The sequence below is a fragment of the Cydia splendana genome, chromosome 14 (genome assembly GCF_910591565.1).
Source record: "Cydia splendana chromosome 14, ilCydSple1.2, whole genome shotgun sequence".
NCBI classification, from domain to species: Eukaryota; Metazoa; Arthropoda; class Insecta; order Lepidoptera; family Tortricidae; genus Cydia; species Cydia splendana.
The window spans coordinates 16,102,761-16,128,318 of record NC_085973.1 but is presented as its reverse complement, the minus strand read 5'-3'; the positions used below and the strand labels follow the sequence as shown (position 1 = coordinate 16,128,318).

Here is a 25,558-nt window from a genome sequence, read left to right as displayed (position 1 = left end):
TTAAATTCCACTAATAGAATTGAAAACGAATAGTCAATACCACTCGATTCCTAATTTCTATCGCGCATATTTCAAAATAGCATTTCGCCGTATTACACCAATTTTCGCTCGAGCGCTCGCTGAATCGAGCGCCCGAAATAGGGAATATTAAGCAAAGCTCTGCGTAGGTGGCACCACTAGCACATACAGTAAACAAACCTCATTGACAACATCAATGACACATCATGCGTCACTACTTCACTAGGTCAATCACATGGCCTACCGTGAAACACGACAATCGAAAGTTCGCTTTCTGCCTCTCTATCACTCTTGCTTATTCGATCGATAGAGAAACAGTTAAAGATTTCGATTTTCGCGTTTCGCGGTAGGCCACCTGTAAACAAACCGCCTTGGTGAAAATTTGACAAAAAACTGTTTAAGGCCTAGTATGTATAAGTTACTCTATGGTTTACTAAACAAATTAGTGCTGCACTCTGGCGGCAGAACATTGCAGTAATAATCCGTATTCAAAAATCGCCTCCCTGGCCGTGTTTTGAATGAGCTCGGAATATAAAAGTTAATATAACTGATGGGCGGAAGCCAGAATTAATCGTGATAAAGTACGAACGGCAACACGAGAACAATGAACCATACTAGTCGCCATCAAATACACCGGAACACAAAATAGTTATTTCCAGAAAGTTCGATTTAAAAAAAAAGTTGCATACGGAAATTGATTGAGAACGGACGACACGGGGAACAATGGGCCTTATGGACCGTACTCGTCGCCAAGAAATATAATCGGAACAAAGAATAATCATTTACAGAAAGTTCAACTTACTAAAAGGATACTTACAGAAATTTCAAGATATAAATACTTAACTCATTCGACTGGTAAAATATTTATTATAACACAATAAATTAAACATAAAACATTAAATAAAGTTAAAAATTAATAATACAAACTATCTATAAATAAACTTAAAATAACTCATTCAACTTAAAAATGTAGGATTGCTTTCACATGTTTTTCAATTTGGTTAAAATTAATTAATTACGACGGAAAGCGCTGAAATTTTAAAACGTAATAAATATAAGAGCCTCGGTAGAGAGTAACATTTTGTATCATTTGGAGTTGAAACTCTAGGTCCATGGGGTGCCAGCGTGCACAAGCGAGGAAATGCCGCCAGCATCCTTGATATAATGCCTCAGGGGCCTATTTTAGATTTAAGCTAGTAAAACTATTAGTAGTACCACTGTATATATGTATCATGTATGTAAATAAATGTTTTTTTCATTAATTACGATAAAGTATTAACGACAATACTCTGTGTGTAAGATCATACTTTAGTTGCCATGAAATACAACAGCTAACATACGAGTAGGTATGATAACTGATAACTTTTAATAAATAGTGGAATAGACAAAATAAATGCTGAATTTCGGATTTAGATTAAATACACGTGAAATTATGACACACATTTACTTCGCATTAATGACTTTCTAATAATCTACATTTGACACCTATACCTACTACACATAACACATAATTTTAGAATCACGTTGGATCAGGATGAAAACAGAACAATGATTATGGTTTTTTATAGAAACTGACCCATTTTATTTTATGCCTTTAGTTTATATTGAGAAAATCTGCACCCAAACAAAATTGCGTTTTCCGCGCAAATCACAAAACCATTTTTATCTCCACCAAAGCTTAAATTACATCCGTACACTGGAAGCCAATTTAACATACCGAGCAAGTTCTAATTAGGTTCTCACTCGAGCACTAACATGAATGCTAAAACTTCCGCAGTTCTCTTCGCGTAATTATAAAATAGAATCGCGGTTTTTCGGTACCGAGGTACGCATGCGACTTATATTGCGGTACTTACTACTTACTGTAGGTAATTAGAAAGTTTTGGACTTGTTTGATCTTTTCGGGATTGTGTCGTGACAAAAATAAATCTTAATAAGTAGGTACCTAGTTAACAATTAGTTTAGTGTATTAGATCTTAGTACTAATTTATTTACCTACAATTTAAATGGATTATTAAAGTTATCTATCTTAGTTAATTTTATTTATCTTAGTTGTATTTTTATGATGAGGTCATATGTGTTGTGATTTTCTTGGATATTATCTTATTATAACACTTAAATAGTTTGTAAAATAGGTTAATGGTTGATAACTCCCGGTTTGGTTAAGTTACCTTGAAATGTATTTATTTGAATAAACATGAATTTTCGTTAGCGAAAAATTCTAATGTAATTTATTATTTCAGATTTGTGATTAAAATATTATTTAATATTGATTTAAGCAAACGTCATCTCCTCATCTCTATTAGATTAGATTACATCGTCTAATAGAGCTTCATTGGTTTGTTTAATTTCATTACTTGATGATTTTATTCCATTCAAACTAAAACATTATGGAAACATTTTCATTAGGTAATATTTTCACTATGAAGCACGATTAATTTCAATCAAAATATTAGTTAGGTATCGGTTATCATATACTCAACCATCCTAGCTAGCACGCGGCTCTACATAAACGAATTCTGAGTTGGTTCGTGTGAACCAGATTTAAAGTGCAGCTTTTCCTTCAAGTTTGACAAATTAACAACTCATCCGATACTAAAATATAGACGCCATTTTTCATCATACCGTCATTGACCGTCGGTTTGCAAACGATCCTAATAAATAAATCATTCATATTTGCGCACGCAAAGTGGTGGCGGTTCATATTTTCACTTCCCTCCATTCTCCCGTAATCCAGTCCGTGGCTCATAAATAAAACACAAAATACGGTCGTAAAACAAAATGAGCGCAAATCGAAACCGGTCCGAATCGTCGCAATGAGTAACTGATGGTAATCTGCCCAGAATTGCCATTGCTTTGCCAAATAGGTCAGGTTCTGAGACTGCTACATTTTAAGCTGACACTAGAAAGATGTGGCTTTCAGTTACTGACTAATAACTCTTGCGTCGTTATAGCAGTTCATTTTTGTATGGTGTAGCAGCTGTCACTTAAAGTGTTTTTAGATATTTTTTGGAACTTTAGCACAGTAAGTTATTAAGAAATGTAACATTTGAGTACCTAACTAATAAAAATACGGAAAAACCAAACCAATTTTCCTTTTATATGCGATCAAATATGTTTTTACTGGCTTTTATTACATTTTAGTTGATTTTATTTGTGGAAAAGTTACCTTCACAATAATGCGACACTTCGCAAAAGGATACGTGACCGCAAAAAATGTAACTGTACGAAACTAGCCGACAAACAATGGTTGAATGACAAAGAGAGGAAAATGATTACACGAAGTAAAGCGCGTTCACAAGCGTCTACCACAGCCAACGCACGCCCACCACCCTCGCCCGTCTCGTCCGTCTCGAGTCGACGAGTGCGGGCCGCCGCCGCCGCCGCCACGACCACCAGCGCGACGCGGGCGGCCACCGCTGCCGGCACGCTTGGGGCCTGCGGGACATCTTGCTCCGCCCACGGCTCCCGCTGCCGGTGGTGTAGTGCGTCGCATGAGATGGTCTCAAACCATGAATGCGACTTGAGAGAAACTTGAAATAACTTTACTGTCACAGGGACCATCATTCGACGCGAGAAGTATAAGCAACAGTAAATGTTTTGGAAGGAGCGCTAATGTCTTGGCCAATAGAAAAATGCTCTCACATTTTTACTGAAGTACTTACTTAACTTACGGTTCAAGCGTCCATTTGGTTCTACGAACAATGTATACTGCCAATTGCCACTTAAGACTAGCAACTCATAAAACTGGGTAGTCAACCTAAGCACTTCCACAGATCTTCTTATTCTAGTTGGATATCCCAAAGAGAATCCACACATAGCTCGACTTTTTGAGCCATAAGTAATTGTGGAAAATAAATCACACAATAACGTCGTCAAATACTACTCGTCGACGTCAAAGACTAAAAAAACCGGCCAAGTGCGAGTCGGACTCGCACACGAAGGGTTCCGTACATTATCTATAAAAACGGTCACCCATCCAAGTACTGACCCCGCCCGACGTTGCTTAACTTCGGTCAAAAATCACGTTTGTTGTATGGGAGCCCCACTTAAATCATTATTTTATTCTGTTTTTAGTATTTGCTTTTATAGCGGCAACAGAAATACATCATCTCTGAAAATTTCAAGTGTCTAGCTATCACGGTTCGTGAGATACACCCTGGTGACAGACGGACGGACGGACGGACGGACGGCCGGACGGACAGCGGAGTGTTAGTAATAGGGTCCCGTCCCGTTTTACCCTTTGGGTACGGAACCCTAAAAACATCTATGAACTAAATCTGAAATAAATCCATCTACAAACACCATCCACGAACTAAATCTAAAATAAATCCATTTAGCAAACAACAATTCTGAAACTAAATCGACTGTCATATCTACACATACCCCATCCTCCCCCAATATCTAAGATTTATATTGTTGCATCAAAGATAAAAAGTAACTTCGCGAGCTCAGTAACTGGGGACGCTGGGGAGAAATGGCCGCATCTATCAATATAATGATGGATACTCGGGGTTAAGGGCACACTGTGATAGGCCTAATGGGGGATGAGGATGGACCAGATCTCGGTAACGAGGTGTATTCGTCACGAACGTGATACTGTAGACATTGTCGTTTTGAAGTAACATTTAGTATTTATACTCACATTACTTCAACACCTCATATTACTTCAACTTTCTTGGCATAACATTCTCTTCATCTCGGGTGAAGACATAGTATGCGAAAGAAATCCACGCATGGTGTCCATATTGTTATAGAGGCTTTCGGCGCGATTCGGGAAATGAATTATAAATGCACTAGATATGAAATAGTAAAGATATGTGACATTCCACGGCAAAAGGTACCATTGCCCCGGCTGAATATTGGAGCGGCGTTAATAGCAGCGTAAGCGCCAGCCGCCATAAGGTACCTTTTGCCGTGGAACGTCATATATCTTTACTACGTCATATCTAGTGAATCTCTAATTCATTTCCCCAATCGCGCTGTTTGCCTTTCAATATCACTCTTCAGACATTTACGTAAAATTACTGTAGTAGGTATTTTCATTAGTGCATGTACTAGGTATTTTACTAGTTAAACAGGAAAGCGTTATAATTACCGAGTAGCAAATTGTTAGACAATTGAATGCAAATGTACATTGAATGGCAATGTAACAAATGTATTACAGTACAGTAACAATACAGTTGTTATAATTAACTATGACGTTGTAACTTGGTTGGTTAATGACCCTATTACTCATAGATAATCTGAATACAATAGATGTGCCGTCACTGATATACAGTTACCGGCCAAGCAAACAATTATGATAGCTTTATGTATCTAAAACGTCCCAGTATAAGGACAGATGTAGTGCATAATTATTTTCCTTCGTATTTTCACGGAAACGTACGAACGTGTCTTGCTATTTCAGTCAGTCTCGGTACAAAAAGTACTGAGGTTGATTAAGGTAGCATGATAAATACGAAGGTTCCCGAGAAAATACGATGGAAAACAATTATGCACTACATCTGTAATAAAGAAGGGATGACATTTTCCTAGAGAATGACGAAGCTAAGTTTGGATGGCATTTGGTAATGTCAAATTTCTATGAAAATGTGACGTTTATAATAACAGAGAAAATAGGCCCAAAAAGTTTTTTCAAACAATAAAGAAAATGTCTTTTAAATTTTAAGGTACTAACGGCTGTGCGTTATTGGGTCCCATTCGGTAATCGTAAATCTTACCTAAAGTAAATAGGTATTCTGCCTTTTTTAATTTTATGGCCATATTTCAAACCCTTTTGAACTTCACGCACAGCTTAAAAACATAGGTAGGCACAATGTGTACTTATATCGCACAAACGTTCGCGAAAAGCCTTTTTTTCCGTAATAATATAAAAATGATCCCAACACCCGTCGGGAGCAGGTGGTGCGCTACGGAACTAATAAGGAAATAATTATGAATAAGGATCCAAGTTGGCTTTAGGTCGTTTATTAAAATGGTAATAAAATACAGCTTTTTAACGGTGAATAAAAAAAGGAGTTTAAGGGATTTTTGGCGCCCTCTTGTTTGGGTCCTGACGCAAATACCTACGCACTGAGGTTCAAGACTTTTGATTATGTCAGATGCTATGTTTTCGCACTCTTGGTGTTCTTATTGAATCCCATCAAAAAAACATAAATGTGAAATTAGAGCCAAGTTCAATATTAAGAACATGCGTCGTTGTTGACTTCGCCGGAAAAAGAATTGAGATCTATTATGAGTGCCAAGTTCTAGTTCGCTTGGGATGTAATTAAAGTTCAAGATTTGACTTGAAGTAGGCTACGGTGACCGTTTACCATTAGGTGGGCCGTATGCTTGTTAGACACGTGGTATAAAATATATTACTTAAACAAATCGTTAGAGTAAATAGAGACTGAAAACTGCAACAAGTAAAGTCCCCAGGGAATTGGATGAAATAAGTTTATACTCTACAAGTGTAACCACTTTATGTAAATAGGTCTTTTTGTCGTAATTGGAACTAGTTCTCGACAAAATTGGTTTTCTATGTAAAGCTAGGCGGGCTAAGAATCGGGTTTCACTCGATTTAACTATTTCATTGCGTAAAGCAGGCCACTGACGAGCCTTCCAAATGGATGACGTTACAATGGATTCATCCAAATGGACGGCATCCTAATATTGAACATTGTACGTTTTTGACATTCACGGACCGATTTTGGATTGCAGCCACGCTATTTGGACTGTTGGAAGGCTCGTCAGTGGCCACCTTAAGTTTTTAGCTTGTTTGAAATACTGTTTTATTGGCAGGGTTTTTAATTATTAAATATATTAAAAACGGGTCACTCACGTATTTTAAGTCGAAAAACGCTCGACATGTTTCACTCCGTACCGAGGAGTGTCATCAGGAGTGACATACGTGAGTGACCCGTTTTTAATATATTTAATATGTCTGTGTCTCACGGAAGTTTTGTTTTTAATTATTATTCGTTATTTCAGGCTATTTTAAGAGTCACAAAACCCAGCAAAAGCCGCCGCCATACAATCGAAGTTACGCTTTCAGTTTTAAACGACATGCTTAAAAAAAAAAAATCAAAAACAAGTACCAAACAGTTATAATATCTCACTTGAATGTTTATGTCAAGTATCAAGTTATTTCAAAATACTGTTTTAAGACGAAAGCGGAGGACCCGGCGTAATCGCCTTTTCATACAAACGTAGTCCTCATTTTCCTTTCTGGATATTAACATTATTGAAAATATTTTCACAAAGTTTGTTGCATATCAACCACAGCTATGTGCAAACTGTTTTTTTTTCGGATTTTTAATTATTTTTAGAGTTAGGAGCATTTAAAAATTGGTATGAAAACTGTTTTTGCTCCTAATTTTTACAATTATAAAAAAATCTAAAACAGTCAAACGTAGGGGTATAGCTATGGTTAATTTACATCAAATTATGTAAAAATATTTTCCATAATGTCAAATATCCAGGGAGGAAAATGGGGACTACGTTTGTATGGAAAACCGGCCGTCCCCTTTCCTCTTAAAATGATAGCATAAGTTCGATTGTATGGCGGCGGCTAGTTTCGTGAGACTATTAACCAATTACAGAAAAGCCTTTTGTTATTTTTTTGCTGGGTTTATTAGTGTGTATTGTAGGTAACTAGGTATGTTTGTCATGTTCATTTATTACGTCAATACTGCTGATCTGATAACAAGCGGTTTAACGCATTCACTGCCAGGGGCGTGGCCTAGGAACAAACTTGTATGACGGTGGACGCACATGTGCGTCGGGGGCAGTGAATGTGTTATACAAAAAGAAAAAAGTTAATGGATTAAAAGTTTCAAAGGTCTAGCAAAAGTTTTACCTAGGTATTAAGATTCACATAACTAATTTTTAAATAGTAGTGTTATTTAAAAAAATAAAAGCTCATAGGAAGTAAAGTAAAAAATAGTGGCGCAAATAGTTATACAAGCGCTTTATAAAGAGCGAAGTAGCGAGCGTGTTACTGACATTTGGAAACAAGATGCAAGCTGACAGCGGATGAGTGATGAATAACATTTTTCATCACGCTTGCTCGAAAAATACCCTATTTCATGCACGTGTATTGAAGGACAAAGGCCTATATTGTTCCCACGAGAGTTATGGATTGTAAAAAAAGCTATAAATTGTCTAGGGAGTATCATTAACGAAATATCATTTGATATTTACCAGTTGCTTTTTGGTGAAGGAAAACATCGTGAGGAAACCGGACTAATCCCAATAAGGCCTAGTTTCCCCTCTGAGTTGGAAGGTCAGATGGCATTCGCTTTCGTAAAAACTAGTGCCTACATCATTTCGTGAGATTAGTTGTCAAGCGGACCCCAGGCTCCCATGAGCCGTGGCAAAATGCGAGGAGGAAGAAGAAGATCGGTACGTCCGAAACGCTTAAAGTGTAGTGAGCCCTGCGGAAAATATCGACAGTGAAAATGCATATAGACAGTAAACAAAAGCCCAACACAAGCCAAAACGACGGTTTCATTGACTCGGAGAGTCTAGGTCTCCATTTTCACGCGAACATGACCACGTGAGTGACTAAAATTAGGTACGTGAGTTAAACCGCTGTTAAGGCCTATTAACGGCTCGATTCGAATTTTAGATACGTTAATTAATAGATCTAGATACGTTAGTTAATAGATCTCTGGCGCGCTGATCAAAATCCCATACAAAACGAGACTTAACGCAAACGCGTACGTCTGTCACGCTATCGAATGAAATTTACACTAGGGGTTCTGATGTGTTGCAGTTATTAGTACTTAAGCGACTTGCAAAAGCGAAAAGAGTGAAATTTTCGAAACTAAGAAATTTGACATCGTCGACGTCGCGACGTCTTCTTGACACTGTTCGATTAAAAAGGAAAACAAAACCGTGATTGCTTGTAACATGGACCACGTAAGTTCCCTTGGATATATTTTTAGTTAAGGAGGATTCGGGGTGATGTTGTCGCCTGCCATAAGTCAACCTGAGAGCCTCCGGGTCGCGTCAAATGCATAAACTATTTGACGCCCAGGCGCAGGGCAGGGAGCAAGGCGAGTGTTGCAGAGCACCTATTTGCAATTCTTATTTATGTACGTATTCATCATCATCTTCCTCGCGTTGTCCCGGCATTTCGCCACGGCTCATGGGAGCCTGAGGTCCGCTTGGCAACTAATCCCAAGAATTGGCGTATGCACTAGTTTTTACGAAAGCGACTGCCATCTCACCTTCCAATCCAGAGGGTAAACCAGGCCTTATTGGGATTAGTCCGGTTTCATCAAGATGTTTTCCTTCGCCGAAAAGCGACTGGTAAATATCAAACCAGCGCTTCCTAGGCCACCAGCGCTTTATTTATACCAATTTATACGTATGTACGTATTAAGAAAAGTTAATAATATAATTAATAAGCTGTAATGTATATTATTATTCTAACAACATGTGGGTTTTTAAATTTTTTGTTTATAAAAATATATTATGTACTACTGTTTATTACATTTATTTTTAAGTCTTCCGTACAACTTCATTAATGTAAAAAAATAATTAAGCGCAGTAATTTTAATGTGAATCGTTAATCCATGGACGTTAATCTATTTTAAATGTTGTATGTAATTATGTAAATATGTAAGTAATTCCTTTAACTAAAAATATAACTATAGGTACGAGCCGTCAAGTCGATAGGTACTCATGTGTTAATGCAACTTATGTGGGAGACCGTACCCAATGCGACTTACGCAGCCTACCGTACACATCGCATCATCGGCAGCTAATCAGCGCCGATATCACGACATCTACAGCTCCTGTGATTGGTCCAGGACGTTGCTATGGAGGAGCCGAACCCCACTCAATCATTCGCTATTCATCACCTTACTAGATGCACGCATACGTGCCTTTTTTATATATACTTACTTACCTTTCTTCTGATTTCTATACAAAATGTACTAGTTTGTAATTAAAGTATTTAAAACGAAAGGCGTCGTCTACATTATTGCTGCTGAACCCGCTCCAAGAGGCTACGAGCTGAACCTAGCCAGATCCACGCGAGTGGGTGCGTATCATAATGAATACGAACTTTTGGTATAATTTCAGTTTACAAACGTTCAAAACGTATACTAATCTTATGTATAATGCACTAAATCTATATTTTCAATAAGTATAACATAAAAATAATATAACATACAATATACATACCGCTGTTTGGTATAACATACAAATAAACTAATTACATTTAATATAACATTCATTATGCATATAAATTAAAATAATGAATATCATCTCATATAAGTCTGAACAAAAAAAAAGTCATAGTAATCTGAACAAAACACCAGTAAAATTATTTGGATAGCTCAGTATTTCATAGGTCATCGAAACTAATTACTGTCAGAAAAGTAGGTTAGGTTAGAACTGTGACTCCCCAGAAAAAATCTTCTACCAGAAAAGTAGGTTAGGTTAGAACTGTGACTCCCCAGAAAAAGAAACTGCTACCAGAAAAGTAGGTTAGGTTAGTTTAGAATTGTGACACCTCAGAGAAAGAAACTGCTACCAGAAAGGTAGCTTTCGTTAGGTTAGAACTGTGACTCCCCAGAAAAAGAAACTGCTACCAGAAAAGTAGGTTTGGTTAGGTTAGAACTGTGACTCCCCAGAAAAAGAAACTGCTACCAGAAAAGTAGGTTAGGTTAGGTTAGAACTGTGACCCCTCAGAGAAAGAAACTGCTACCAGAAAAGTAGGTTAGGTTAGGTTAGAACTGTGACTCCCCAGAAAAAGAAACTGCTACCAGAAAAGTAGGTTAGGTTAGGTTAGAACTGTGACCCCTCAGGGAAAGAAACTGCTACCAGAAAAGTAGGTTAGGTTAGGTTAGAACTGTGACCCCACAGAAAAAGAAACTACTACCATAAAAATAGGTTAGGTTAGGTTAGAACTGTGACCCCGACAGAAAAAAACTGCTACCAGAAAAGTAGGTTAGGTTAGGTTAGAACTGTGACCCCTCAGAGAAAGAAACTGCTACCATAAAAATAGGTTAGGTTAGGTTAGAACTGTGACCCCGACAGAAAAAACTGCTACCAGAAAAGTAGGTTAGGTTAGGTTAGGTTAGAACTGTGACCCCTCAGAGAAAGAAACTGCTACCAGAAAAGTATTAGGTTAGGTTAGAACTATTACCCCCCAGAAAAATAAAAGGTTAGGTTTATTACGTTGTATTTGTTTTGTATATTATAATATATTATTTCACCGTTATACCTTTTTATACTTATCATAAACGATATTATATGTAAAGGTCATTATACATTATAAAATTATAGAATTCATTGTTATACGTATCACACGTTATACTTATTGCACGTTATGCCATTCAAAATTATATTAATTGAATTTATATATTCTGAGCTATATATTATAGGTTTGTATACGTTCTATTACTTACCCCACGCGAGTACATCATGTTTCAATTTTGGTATGGTATAATTTATATTATAACTAATATCCGAGGACACTACTCATTTAGGGCCGATACAGACGGACTGCAACCCGACTGCAATTTGTGTGGGAACTGCACGCCAACTGCAATGTCGGCGTGCATTTTCCATACAAAATGCAGTCGGGTTAATCAACTAATTTTAAATTTTATAATGTTAATTATCGAGCAGCAGTGTAATAACTGTGTGTTTAATTAGAAACGATCGCAAACCATAAAGCGCTTGTTCAAACTCGATTTTATTGGCACTAGATTCATTGCAAGTTGTGTAAGAACGTCAATTCATTACGTGGTTTAGGTTTGAGTAGTGTTTTCGTCACTATCATTTGCCATATAGAGGAACGAGATGCAATACGAATGTTGGGAAAATTTCGATAAGCGACGATAAGTTATAGGTGATGTATTGGTGTTTGTATGTATAAGTGCTGTATTGGTGCTTATTGAATTCCCTGGCGGTGAGGCTTAAAAATTTAATATCGGGAAGCAAGAACAATACGGTGTTAGGTATGTTCTTCATTTTTAGTGTTCCGTATAAAACTTTGTTCCGGGAAATTAATAGCGAACTAGTATTCTAAAATATTTATTTATAATAGTACATTTTAAAATTAAGTAAATAAGTACCTACCTAAACATACAGTATAAAAATTAAACTAACCTGTAAAGACCCCAATCATAAAAATAATGCCCATGACATCGACATCTACCGTAAGAATATTACACTTCTTAAACGGCTACCGGAGTTACAAGTCACATTACCCCATATTAAATTAATTTATTTCTAAGCATTAAGTACGATGACGATGATGAATAATTTTTTATACCAAACCAACTGATGTTGGGGCTAGATCATCAATCTGTGATATTACACGTATAAGCTTATAATATAGGTACCTACTTATACTAGTATTATTAGGGTAGGAAATTGCATACGTCCGTCAATCAGAATTCTGAAACTTTATTAGGCAGCTAACATAATTTAGCCAAAATATTTAGGGGTGGCAACATGCCCCGGGCACTCGACACCCTCTACTTCGGTTTAATAAAATTGTTTGCTTATCGTTGGATTATCGAATTAATTTGTAATATGTGAATTATTGTTACAAATTTGAACGGTGAACAGCATATATCTTCATATATATAAGTATACAAAATTGTGTAATTTTAAGGGGTTGTGCGTACGCATAGGAACAAACTAAATAGAATGATATCAGATACAGATCAGATTTTAAAAATTCTAACTCGATTTGTTATTGGAAAGAAACGACTTTTAGGTGACTTGCAGGGCGCATAAAATTGTTCATAGTATCACAGTAAATATTATATTTAGTTTGAATCATCATTTGAGCATTCATAAGATCAAAATAACTTCTTCTTCTTCTTCTTCTTCCTCGCGTTATCCCGGCATTTTTGCCACGGCTCATGGGAGACTGGGGTCCGCTTGACAACTAATCCCATGATTTGACGTAGGCACTAGTTTTTACGAAAGCGACTGCCATCTGACCTTCCAACTCAGAGGGGAAACTAGGTTTTATTGGGATTACTCCGGTTTCCTCACGATGGTTTCCTTCACCGAAAAGCAACTGGTAATCAAATCATATTTCGTACATAAGTTCCGAAAAACTCATTGACCTGGTAGGTAGGTACGAGCCGGGGTCCGACCCCGCGACCTTCGGATCGAAAGTCGCACGCTCTTGCCGCTAGGCCTCCAGCGCTTTATCAAAATAACTTCATTCAGTTCTCGGTTGCTTCTTTTTAATGAACTAAATGCCGTTAAATGACGTTATCAAAATAACTTCATTTAACGGAATATAGTTCATTACCAGAAGCAACCGCGAACTTATTCTCTACAAATTAAGTACCTACTCAAAGGAAGTTCGTGAGACTTTCACAATATACTTTTTCACCTCAGCAGCTCGAACAAGGGTACTTTGCTTCGTAAAAACAGTGAGCAAAATGCGATTTTGCTCACTGAGTGAGACAAAATGACATTCAAGTGACCTTTATAGTCAAATGTCATTTCAACATGCGGGGTCTAATATAAGATCGAAATACTTGGGTTCTATTATCTCTGTCGCTTTCACACTGTTAGCAAAAAGAAACAGACAAAAAAAGTTAAAACGACATTCAACGCTATATTGACGGTTCGAAGTAGACCCCCGAAAAACTTCAGACCGCATCGTTCCAAACCACGTACGAATATGAATTCTTAATAATAAATTAATAAAAATAAAGTTGTAGATTTGATAAAAACTAATAAAATACTATATTTTAGGTATTTTATTGTACAGTTAAAATAATTAACTCAAAAAATATACAGATTATCATGCAAAATTAATTATTTTACTTTTAAGAATTTCTACCATAGTTGACAAATAGTACGTATCCGCAATTCGGACCGTATCATACAATTTTTTTTTTACAAAAAAGAGTTGTCGTTTGAAGTGTCAGTTGGTGGTTATTTCCATATTATTTTACTGAAATTTATTATTAAGTTTTGTTTTTGTGGTCGATTGCGGTAATTAAACTTAATTGTTTATATATCTTAAGAAAACATAAGTGCAGTGATGAAGAAGGATTACATTTTTCAAGTTGCCTAATAGGTATGTTCTCACTGCTGAGATGAAAAATTTTGTGTACTACACGAGATCAAAGTTATTTACATCTCGTGCGCTTTTGAGTCCCTTACTACGCTCAAGATTCTAAATTAGATTCACTCGCTACGCTCGTGAATCTACTATAGAATCTTTCGCTTGCACGGGACTCAAAATAAGCACTCGAAGAAATATCAAACTTTGATCTCTTGTTGTACAAATAACTATTGTATACGAGTTGCAAAGTAGTGTTCCGGCTTTTGTTAAAAAACGTGCCAAATTACGGGAACTAGTTAACACTTAGGAAACAAATTAAATTATTTTTATTATGAAAAAAATAGCATAGGAAGTAGGTACGAACCATACGAGATGGCCAGAGGGCGTCGTAAGCTCCTAAGGGATTGCATATATTTAGTGTGTGTGTGTGTGTAGTGCCTGAGGAAATTCGACCCATGCCGCCGTGACCCGGGTGATGAGTGAGTAAGCCACAAGTCGGTACCTATCATTAAAAGTTTAGCTACTCTTTTCACCGATTGTCCCAAGATACATCAGTCTCAGATATATTATAATAGGTGCCAAGTCTACTCAAGTAATTAATGATACGTAAAATGCTAAGATTGTTAATCTTTATCATTAACTAGTCTTTTATTAAAGGTTTGCCGTAAATCAAGCCCGTATCGAGGTAATAGGTAGTTGGTCTAGGTCGACTTTCTGACCTTGCGCGCCTTAGTCCTTGCTGTTTTGCTCATGTTAATATGAAAGTAGCTAAGATTAGTAGTCGTTATCATTGTCTTGTGTCTGATTAAAGGATCGTCGTAAATCAGGCCCGTGTCTAGGCAAAAAGTAGTTGGTTCAGGTCAACTTTCTGACCTTGTGCGTCTTACTTCTTGCTATCTGTTTTACTCATGTTCTCTGGTAGTAAAACATTTGTTAAGGTCTAAAAATTTAGGTACAATTTGCCATTGCTTCTTTATCTAGTTCTAGTTCAAATATACTTTATTCATGTAGGCCTAGCAACAAGCACTTATGAATTGTAAGTATTATATATATATTATCTTAAGCTAATTATCAGAGCAATTTATTGATGTTAATATTATTCCATAATAATATTGGATTTTTATACAGATCAAATTTAATACTAAGAATTTCACAAAAAGAGCATGAAACATTTTTTTTATAAAAAATACTAGTCCATTATTATTATATGTGCATATGACGTTTGTCTATGTCTGTCTTAATCCAAAATTTGATACTTATTGGTCTCCGGCTTTCTTCAAGTTTATAAATAAAATTATTTGCTAAATTAAGTTTTACGTATAGGTTTTGTTATATATATTGTATTTCATAAGTTTGGTTTGTTGGTAAAAAATAGCCAAGTTAGATCTTGATCTCGAATTACATCCCAAGTAAAATAAATGCAATGTAAAAATGATTTTCTACACAGAACTTGACACCCCTGATCTCAATTCTTTTGTCGGCGATGTCAATACAACAACAATGCATATACTCGTAATCGTATTTCTTATTGAACTTGGCTATCTTTTCACATTTTTGTTTTTGATGGGATAATACTATCACCAGTACGTTGAACATCGAGGAATAGACTAACGATGAACTAATTGCCTCGAAAATCAAGTTTAGAAAATAATTTAGGCCAAATTTGATTAAACAACGGATTTAATTACGCTCGGTCTAGTGACTTAACATTAACTGGGTAAAGGCGTAGCCCCAGTAATAGCGGGTCAAAAATTAGTACGGGTTTTAAAAATAGAAGGTGCATCTAAGGATTGTATTGTCCAGTAAATACTAAGTAAGGTTTAACGTGAATGTTTATTGTATATTAAAAAAAAGGGAAAATGTGTGATGTATGCAAAATTTTTGTGATGGACGACCGATTTCAGACGTGCATTCAGATTTTATTTTAAGGTAAGTAAGAATTTTATGAATAAGGGGGTTAATGTACGGCTACATAACATTATCTAAATGGATAATCGCCTGCTGTTACTTCTATCTAGTTATCGTCACGCACTGTTAATATTCTGCTGACCATATATGATAGTAATGTAATATAATGTTCTGAAAATTCATTTAATCCTCATTGGTCCTAGTAGGGATTCGATTCCGGTTAAAAGTCGTACATTAACCCTAGTAATTTTAAATATCACTTACCCTGTGATGCCAAAGCCGTGGCGCTGGATATTTTCATAAATGACGATCTTCTCCGACTCCGAGAAGGTAGATCCGATGAAAACACCGACTTTCTTTCCTCGGATTTGCTCTGGGTTGATTCCTGGCAATAAGAATAAATACATAACTTTATTTCAAGTACAGTTTATTTCATGTTGATGATTCTCTACGTAGACGAAAGAACCTGCATTGGTCCCTCAAGCAGTCAATACAGTGACAGGCTATTAATAGTAGCCCGTAGGCTAAAGGAATAAATATAACGGTCATAAATTGTTTTAAAAGAAAACGCTTATCGCTATTACACGAAGCAAGCCTTATGTTTGCTTATAAACTGTTGATTATTAAAGCATTCACTTATGTGCTTCAAGCTTATGCCACAGATGAAATTTACAAGTTATTTCGTTACAAATGCTGCGGTTACTTAGGAAAGGGGAGGAGACGTTGATTCTATCCCACTCTTACATTAACAGTTTCACCGATATTTTATATTTTTAACATTTTGCATTGAGAAAAAGTTAACGTACACAAAAAAATATAAGTTGACATAAATAACTTACACCGCCATTAAAAAATTTAATTCCAATTATAAAATTTGCATGTTGTAATTTTTTTCTATAATTAAAGTGGAGAAGACTGAGCAGGAAAGCGGACCATGGCGCTAGGCCGGGAAAACGCTAGGTTGAAGAAGAATTATATTTATAATTTACTTTACTTCTTTTTAAACACGAGAGCTAGTGTTGGTTAATTGAAGTCATCACACTCTAATATGCATTACCCGAAAGTCGACCTCTTGACTTCCAGGCAGTCGTAGAACTTCATGAATATTTAGTGATGCCATGGAATGCGCTTGATGTGAACCATTTTATTCCGCATAAAGCAATCATAACGCATTTATTATTTTATGTTCAACTCGAACAAATAGCAGCATAAGGTTATTTGCGATTAGCTGCTAAGGTTGTCCAGCTGTCGTTTTATATATGGCTGACTCAAAAAATTTCATACAACAACTGCTTAGCATGGTCTAAACAGTGCGTGCAAGTCACACAAAACTACCTAAACTGAACAACCTAAAGCAATAAAATTATTATTAGATAGACTAAAACTATCTTGACCTAGACGATGCTACTACGGCAAAAGAAAAAAGATCGCTAAATTATTTAAATTCAGAAGCGGTATCATGGACGTCACTTTCGCACTTACATATTTGTTAGAAACGTGATAGGCATGGTGACAAATGATAAAGAGCCGATCATCTTAGCCTTACAGGGCGTGATAGAAGTAGGAGGTGGACTGAATGACTTGACCATTACTGTTTTTGATAGAAGCGGGTGGGAGCAAATGATTCTTAATCCCCAATAGATGGTAACATAATGGTACCTAACGGTAAACTTCCCCTGACTTGGTGACAGTGGGAGTTTCCTAAATCGGTGCAGCCCTCTTCGAGAAATAAAGAGGTATAAAAAACAGGTAGGAATCGAATCTCCCTTTGAATTCGGTTAAAAATGTATAGGTACTAACCTGAATCAAAGATGGCGGAATATGCGTGCTCCAAAAGCTTCCTGCTCATCGGTTCCATGGCGCATGCCTGCTTATAGTGCACCCTGAAGAACTGCGCGTCGAACTTTCCCATGCCGGAGACCTTGCCCAGGTGCTTGGGCACTTCGGGGTGGTTGAACACCCAGCGTGGGTCATCGTCTGTCACCATGTCCACCTGTGAAAAGTTAATTTTAGTTAAATAAGATAGAAGCCTGTGCTTTTTTTACGACTCTGTACCCAAAGGGTAAAAACGGGACCCTATTACAGTTGAAATTTTCACAGATGATGTATTTCGGTTTCTGCTATAACAACAAATACTATTTAAAAAGTACGGAACCCTCGCTGGGCAAGTCCGTCTCGCACTTGTCCGGTTTTTTTACACAATTAGCTACTGTTTTGGTTGTAATCCAAATCAAAAACTAATACCAAATTTAGCCCTACAAAAACTATTTCAAACTATACTTTTAAAATTTGATCAGAACATGAAACCGTTTTAAAATTTCCGAAAAAAATCGGGTATTTATAGTGTCATAAACATAATAAAGATCCACCAAGTTAAACTTTGTACTGTTATGTTTAGTTAGACCCGATTAAGACCGTTTAGACTTTCTCTATCGCTATTTTAATAACCACTGGCATTTAGGGGTTAGTCGGCAATATTTTACCGCCGGTTAAATCGTATCAGCTCTAAAGGGGCCCACTGATTAACAGTCCGGCGGACGGTATCGACCTGTCAGTTAGAACAAAATTTTGACAGTTCCGAAAAACTGACAGGCCGATACCGTCCGGCGGACTGTTAATCAGTGGGCCACTTAAGTTTTCCTAATTATATGTGGACACACGCATTTGACTACGTTAATTTAATTCCAAAATGTTCATCTTCTTAATAATTAATGAAGCAAAGAAAAATAACTTTTATATGCGCATTTAAACACGTTTTTTGTAACTACTTTAATAAACAAAATATTCATGTAAGTAAAAACTGATACAATATAACTCATATATTAACCGACTCTCCCCTAATCACTTTACATATTCAAATACTCACCTTATTGTAAAGATTTTCCATAAACTCCTGCACACTACCGGACTTTGGGAATATCCCAGACATCCCACTGATGACCACTTCGTCCCCCGACAACTCGCGGGGCGCGGGGACCGGGCGCTCCACAACCGTCTCTTGAGGTGTCGGTGCCATGATCCTATTGGTTCGTTCCCGTGGAGCCAACTGTCAACGATAGAAGCAGTGGCTGGAATCAAACGTAATTATGGCGGGCACTATTTATAAAGTCATGCAGTTGATGGCTGGGACAGTATTTAAAAAAACTGCGGGTTCCGTATTGTGACAGAAAAAATGCGTTACATTGAATGTAATTTTTCAGACAACCGTAATATCCTTGTAAGTAATTTATGCTGGTTTTATAATTGTTATCAAATAACGTTTATAATTATCGAAATTTTTGGTAATTTAGGTACCTATCTTTTCCCCCAGACCGGTAATGCAATAATTCGTGTAACAAATTTTTTGAAACTTAACTATTTATTTGATCTGGAATTGTTATAGGTACCTATATGATCGGCCCCAATTTCACCACGGTGACAGGTGCGACAATTGTAAAATCACTGTTGCTGACGTCACAGGCATCAATGGGCTACGGTTACCACTTACCATCGGGCGGGCCGTATTCCTGTTTGCCACCATCATTGTATTATTAAAAAAAACTTTAACATATCGGAAAAAAACAGATATTTCTTTTGCGTAGTTTCTGACAATTGTCAAGATTTAGAAGAATTGTAGGTAATTCTTGACAGGTAATGAGTTATATGTCGGAATTTCGTGACAATTGTAGTGTTTCTTGTGACAATTGTCATAAACTTAGCAAGAGAAATATCTGTTTTTTTCCGATATAATAAAGTTTTTTTTTTATAAAACAATGATGGTGGCAAATAGGAATACGGCCCGCCCATTGGTAAGCGGTAACCGTAGCCCATGGATGCCTGTGACGTCAGCAACAGTGATGTTTTACAATTGTCGCACCTGTCACCGTGGTGAAATTGGAGCCGTCCGTATCAAAAGTGACATTTCTCCTCCTTCTTGGAGTTTCGATTTATTTAACTTTGAATTAAATACCTATATAAGATTATATTAAAAACAAAGCCTAATCTATTGTTTGCGGATCCCTAACTACTGTTTACACATTGTCGTTTTAATTTGAATAAATACATGTACTTTTTAACAATAGTTATTTAGAGTATTGCTCCCAATACTCAAAATTCATGAAATTCTACGATTACCTGGAAGTCAGGGGTCAAAATTCGAGAACTGCTGTGGTTAATTGATTAGTGTGTAAGTTTTATAAGTGGAAAACCGAAGTAAGTATATTGAAGTTGCATATAACCAAGTAAAAATAAATACAAATACAGCTCTGTGATACACAAGTCACCTAACTAACCTACATTTAAATATTTCTGAAGAAGTTAGTTTTTACTAAAACATGAATAATTTCAAAGTTAGTGATAGTGTATATTTTAATGAATCTAAATACAATGTTAGTGAACATAATCTTTGATATGACCATATTTATTGCGTGATTATGAAGTGTAACATTAGGGAAAGCATTTGCATAAATTTCAATAAAAATGTTATTGAACTCCAATTTACGTACCTACTTTAATTTAATGTTTACCTACTAATGATATAATATAACTAATGATTTTCGATATGTCATTGATGATGTCAGAATACAGTTTGATATAGAATATAATACTTAATCAATATTAGCAACGGGATAAGGAAATACTATGAGACCCAAATTAAATTACTTTAATGAAAATATTTTAATTTGAGTTTTTGTAGAAACACTACTACTTATCTTAATTATAAACTGAAACTAATGTCATAATATATACGAAAGATATATTACAAGAAGTATCAATAGCAATTGGATAATATATATTTATGATTTCTCAAGTGTTGCCTTGTTGGCAAGCATCGCCACCGCATTTTGAGATTACCGACCGATTTACTGCAGTTTTATGGTTCTGCTTACACGTGAGGTCGGCAGTCGAAACTGCTGAACCCAGTGAACCCATACTCGAAAAGTATACCTTGTTTAGGGTGAAGTCGGTGATGTAATCATAATAATCAAATATCTGTATATTTAATATACTAAACTAAATTAATAACTAGCTTAAATCTAAAATAGGCCCTTGAGGCATTGTAGCAAAGAATGCTGGCGGCATTTCCTCGTTGTATTTCAATGATGATACGTTGTGCGAGGAAGCCGACACAGCTCTTCGGTCACCAGTTACGACAACCAGACTCTTCGCGGTTTCAACTCTATAAATTAGCCTTTGAATCATAAATATGGGATAAATGTGCATTGGGTGTCGATTGAGTGACAAAAGCTGTGCGTATTTTATATAAGAGTTTTGACAGTTCAGTAAAAATCTCGTGCCTGACTTTTATGAAGCTACATCCCCGGTTCAATGAAATAGCAAATTAAATACACAAAACATCACAGAAACCCTCTTTTACCTGGTCTTTTAAACTACTCTTATTGCTGATGCCTACACATCGGTAACTCGTGGCATTTAGGTAGCACTTAAAAGATTAGTGATGAACACACATCGGTAACTCGTGGCACTTGACAGTTTCTAACAGACTAGTGATGTGACAATGTTCTTCCTATAAGAGTCGAGAAAAAGAAACCACTAAAAAAAGGAATTAATTAAACTAATCTTTTAAGTGCTACCTAAATGCCACGAGTTACCGATGTGTGATGCCATTGCTTGGTGTTGCGAGTGATAATGATAAAGTACTGAATCTACTTTATCAGCCGAAGATTTGCGATTTGCAACTTAATAAATTTAGATATCTTAGTTATTTGAACATTAAATTTTATCTTTGACGTAAGGCCTGATTTGATGCTTTAATCACAAACTTATTAGTCACTGAATAAGTATATTCATGGAAAATGGTATTTCCATGAATATCACAAAAACCCTCTTTTACCTGGTCTTTTAAACTACTCGTATTGCTGATGCCTACACATCGGTAACTCGTGGCATTTAGGTAGCACTTAAAAGATTAGTGATGAACACACATCGGTAACTCGTGGCACTTGACAGTTTCTAACAGACTAGTGATGTGACAATGTTCTTCCTATAAGAGTCGAGAAAAAGAAACCACTAAAAAAAGGAATTAATTAAACTAATCTTTTAAGTGCTACCTAAATGCCACGAGTTACCGATGTGTGATGCCATTGCTTGGTGTTGCTACTGATAATGATAAAGTACTGAATCTACTTTATCAGCCGAAGATTTGCGATTTGCAACTTAATAAATTTAGATATCTTAGTTATTTGAACATTAAATTTTATCTTTGACGTAAGGCTTTGATTTGATGCTTTAATCACAAACTTATTAGTCACTGAATAAGTATATTCATGGAAATACCATTCACTATTAGTTCTCTGAAATCATAATTATTCCACCTCATTTGTAACCAGTTCTGGAGTTATCCTAGTAATATACAGCGTGTTCATAGTTGAGGTTTAATTTTTGATAAGTGGCGAGAGCAGAGACTATAAATCTCTTGGACATTAACTGCGGGCACTTAATTAGGTGGATCCGGATACTGCAAGTGAGAATATTACCAAAGAGCGACTAAATCAGAGGCGATCGGACGGTTGGCTTACTTTTACAATACAATACAAATTACAAATCCTCTTAATTTCGCAACCCCAAAATAAGTAAAGGAACACACGTAATACAAGAAGTCAGGGGTAAACAACAGCCGACCTTATCGCTATAAGAGCGATCTCTCCCAACATTCAGGTAGTGACTAATTTTACTGACGTTTTTGATCAGATATTTATAGAGAAATTTAGAACCAAATACAAATTAATGTGATGAGATGTTCACACAAGTCAAGTATTTTTTTTAAAGATTTTTTTTACAAAAAAGTATAAAATGAGATATTTATAATAGTTCACATGTCAGCAGTTTGTGGATAAAAGGTCCTATAGTTTTTATGAATAGATCATACCGTCAGGTGACAAGCAAGTCACTAATTACTAAAAAAATTTAAACAAAAATCGACCTTTTGACGCAAATTGACTAAGCCCCACGGTAAGCTCAAGAAAGCTTGTGTTGTGGGTACTCAAACAACGATATATAATATATAAATACTTAAATACATAGAAAATTTGATATTTACCAGTCGCTTTTCGGTGAAGGAAAACATCGTGAGGAAACCGGACTAATCCCAATAAGGCCTAGTTTACCCTCTGGGTTGGAAGGTCAGATGGCAGTCGCTTTCGTAAAAACTAGTGCCTACGTCAAATCATGGGATTAGTTGTCAAGCGGACCCCAGGCTCCCATGAGCCGTGGCAAAATGCCGGGATAACGCGAGGAAGAAGAAGAAGACTTAAATACATAGAAAAACAACCATTGACTCAGGAACAAATATCTGTATCATCATACAAATAAATGCCCTTACCAGGATTCGAACCCGGGACCATCGGCTTCATAGGCAGGGTCACTACCCACTAGGCCAGACCGGTCGTCAACCGCCACCTTCTTTTAGTACTAATATGCTTCACTATGGCTATGAACTTGTGGTGGTACTAAGTGACTTTTGCTTGTCACCCGAGTCACCCGACGATACGTATACCTGTATTAACATGAGATCTTTAGTTCTCCAACCGATGCCCTCCAAACGGGACGATATTCCTCCTTCCAGACCAGTGGTCCAACTGATCTACAATTTTCCACGTTTTTATTCTTCTACAAATAGATAGGAGTAGTATTTTAATTGCTTCAAATTTCCATTTTTTTCTTACTTTCGCAACTTGACATTATTTGTCGCAACAGCCTTAGTTAAAAAAAGCATTATTGATTCAAATTGCTTCGATTTTTACTTAAAAATCACTAAATATAATAATTTGGTATATTTTTATTTATTTATTTAAAACTTTATTGCACAACATATATACAACAATGTACAAATGGCGGACTTAATGCCAAATGGCATTTTATAATATATTCATTTTCCATCAAAAATTAAGGGCTGAGAAATGTCCAAACGCCGAAGTACATGGAACTTTAGAGATCCTTACGATACTACAAATAATAATCTTGACCTGAAAATTTTAATACAAAACTTTCCTTGTTTAGCGAATTCAAGTAAATATGTATGAATTTAATTTGACTACCTAATGAACATACCATTTATTCATATGACCTAACGTAGTATCTTCCGTGGTATCGACCGTTTCCGCAATTTGTACTTTTTACCATAAATTAGCCCATTAACCCATAATATTAAATACCTACCTAAAAATATAAACATTAAATAAGTTTAGTTTAGTAAATGTAAAAGTTGTATAAAACATCCAAAAAGGTGGATAAAGAAATTTACTGCGGCATTGCAGTAGTGTATTTGCACTGGGTCCGATAATTTTATATTTATAAGTTACCCACAAAAATTGAAAATACTATTTTTTTAAGAACTTGTAAATTCATCATTATGTTTTTTTTATTGTATTTTTACTCATTTAATATCGATTTAGCAAAAGAACAAAACATGAGTAAGTGGACAGTAATATTTACTGTCCACTTAAGGCGTGCTTTTCCCGTAGGAGCTAAACGAACCAGTTTTTTGAATCCATCGGAAATATAAGGAAAAATGTTTTAAAATTGTGAAAAAAATATATCTTATACTTAAGGATCTGGCAGATATGTTTTGGATCTCAAAAACATCATTAGATAAATTTTGCTCGATAGAAAAAAATTCCAAAGTTACGCCTTTTTTTAACAATAAATCAATCTCAGAGCTACAATACAAACTTTTTTGACTTGTTTTTTACATAAATGTATAGGTAATAAGATAATCTAGATGATTTGGATCACTTTGTCTCGGTAACATGATTAAAATAATTTCTATGTTTCAATACCTACTAAATCCGCAACCGCCATCACTCGCGAAAGCACTTACGCCCTCTTCAGTCGCGCGGCAGCGCTTGTAGAGGACGGACCTGCGTCAGTGTGTTCCGCGCGGTCACGTGATTTTACCATTTACAAACAATGGGAAACAAAGCATATGAAACGTAAGAAAAAGTCACTAAGTGCTATAAAAACACACTTTCTGATAACAGAAGCATCTAATACTTTACGAGGTGCTTGAAAGCGCCTAGCTTTCCTACATCAACAGTTAAAATATTTCAGTATTTTTACTAGGTCAGCAACCAATTTCAATGTAGGTAAATAATATTATATTCCTAGATAATATAATTGTGAGTATGTAAGTATGATATATTTACAGTATTTCACCTTTACTGATATACCTACGTCCGATCTGCAAAATGATTATATTCCTTCGTGCTCTTTGACTCCTTTGAAAATCAGAAATAATTTATTTGGATTGATACAGTATGGGGATGTTACAATATATGTATAGTGTTACGCTTTTAGTATGAGGGTACCGAAGGCGCCCGGCTTTGGATCGCATGCAACGCGCCACGCCCGTCAAGCGTGCAAATTCATCATCATAATCATAAATTTAAATAAATATAAAATGTCAAATTGAAATAATTTAAAAAATTACCCTAATAGGCATATCGCAATACAATTATTTAAGAACTAAATACATATCACTAATTTTAATATTTGACCACGGTCGACATGAATTAAATATAATTGAGAGTTCAAGGTGCCTACAGGCACTCATCTTGCGCTTGGTTGTATTAGTCTTGTTCGAGAAAC

General features: G+C 36.0%; 1 protein-coding gene across 1 annotated transcript in view; it reads right to left on the bottom strand.

Annotated features, from left to right (window-relative positions):
* Nucleotides 1-19,029, bottom strand: part of LOC134796788 (fatty acid synthase-like) — a 47,765-nt gene extending 28,736 nt beyond the window's left edge. Inside the window, exons 1-3 of the mRNA XM_063769008.1 lie at nt 18,840-19,029; nt 17,774-17,966; nt 16,238-16,358 (exon numbers count right to left, since the gene is read on the bottom strand). Of these exons, the coding sequence (XP_063625078.1) occupies nt 16,238-16,358; nt 17,774-17,966; nt 18,840-18,989 (464 nt within the window). The 5' untranslated portion in view covers nt 18,990-19,029. The remainder of the gene's footprint in view (nt 1-16,237; nt 16,359-17,773; nt 17,967-18,839) is intronic.
* Between the last annotated feature and the right edge of the window lie 6,529 nt (nt 19,030-25,558).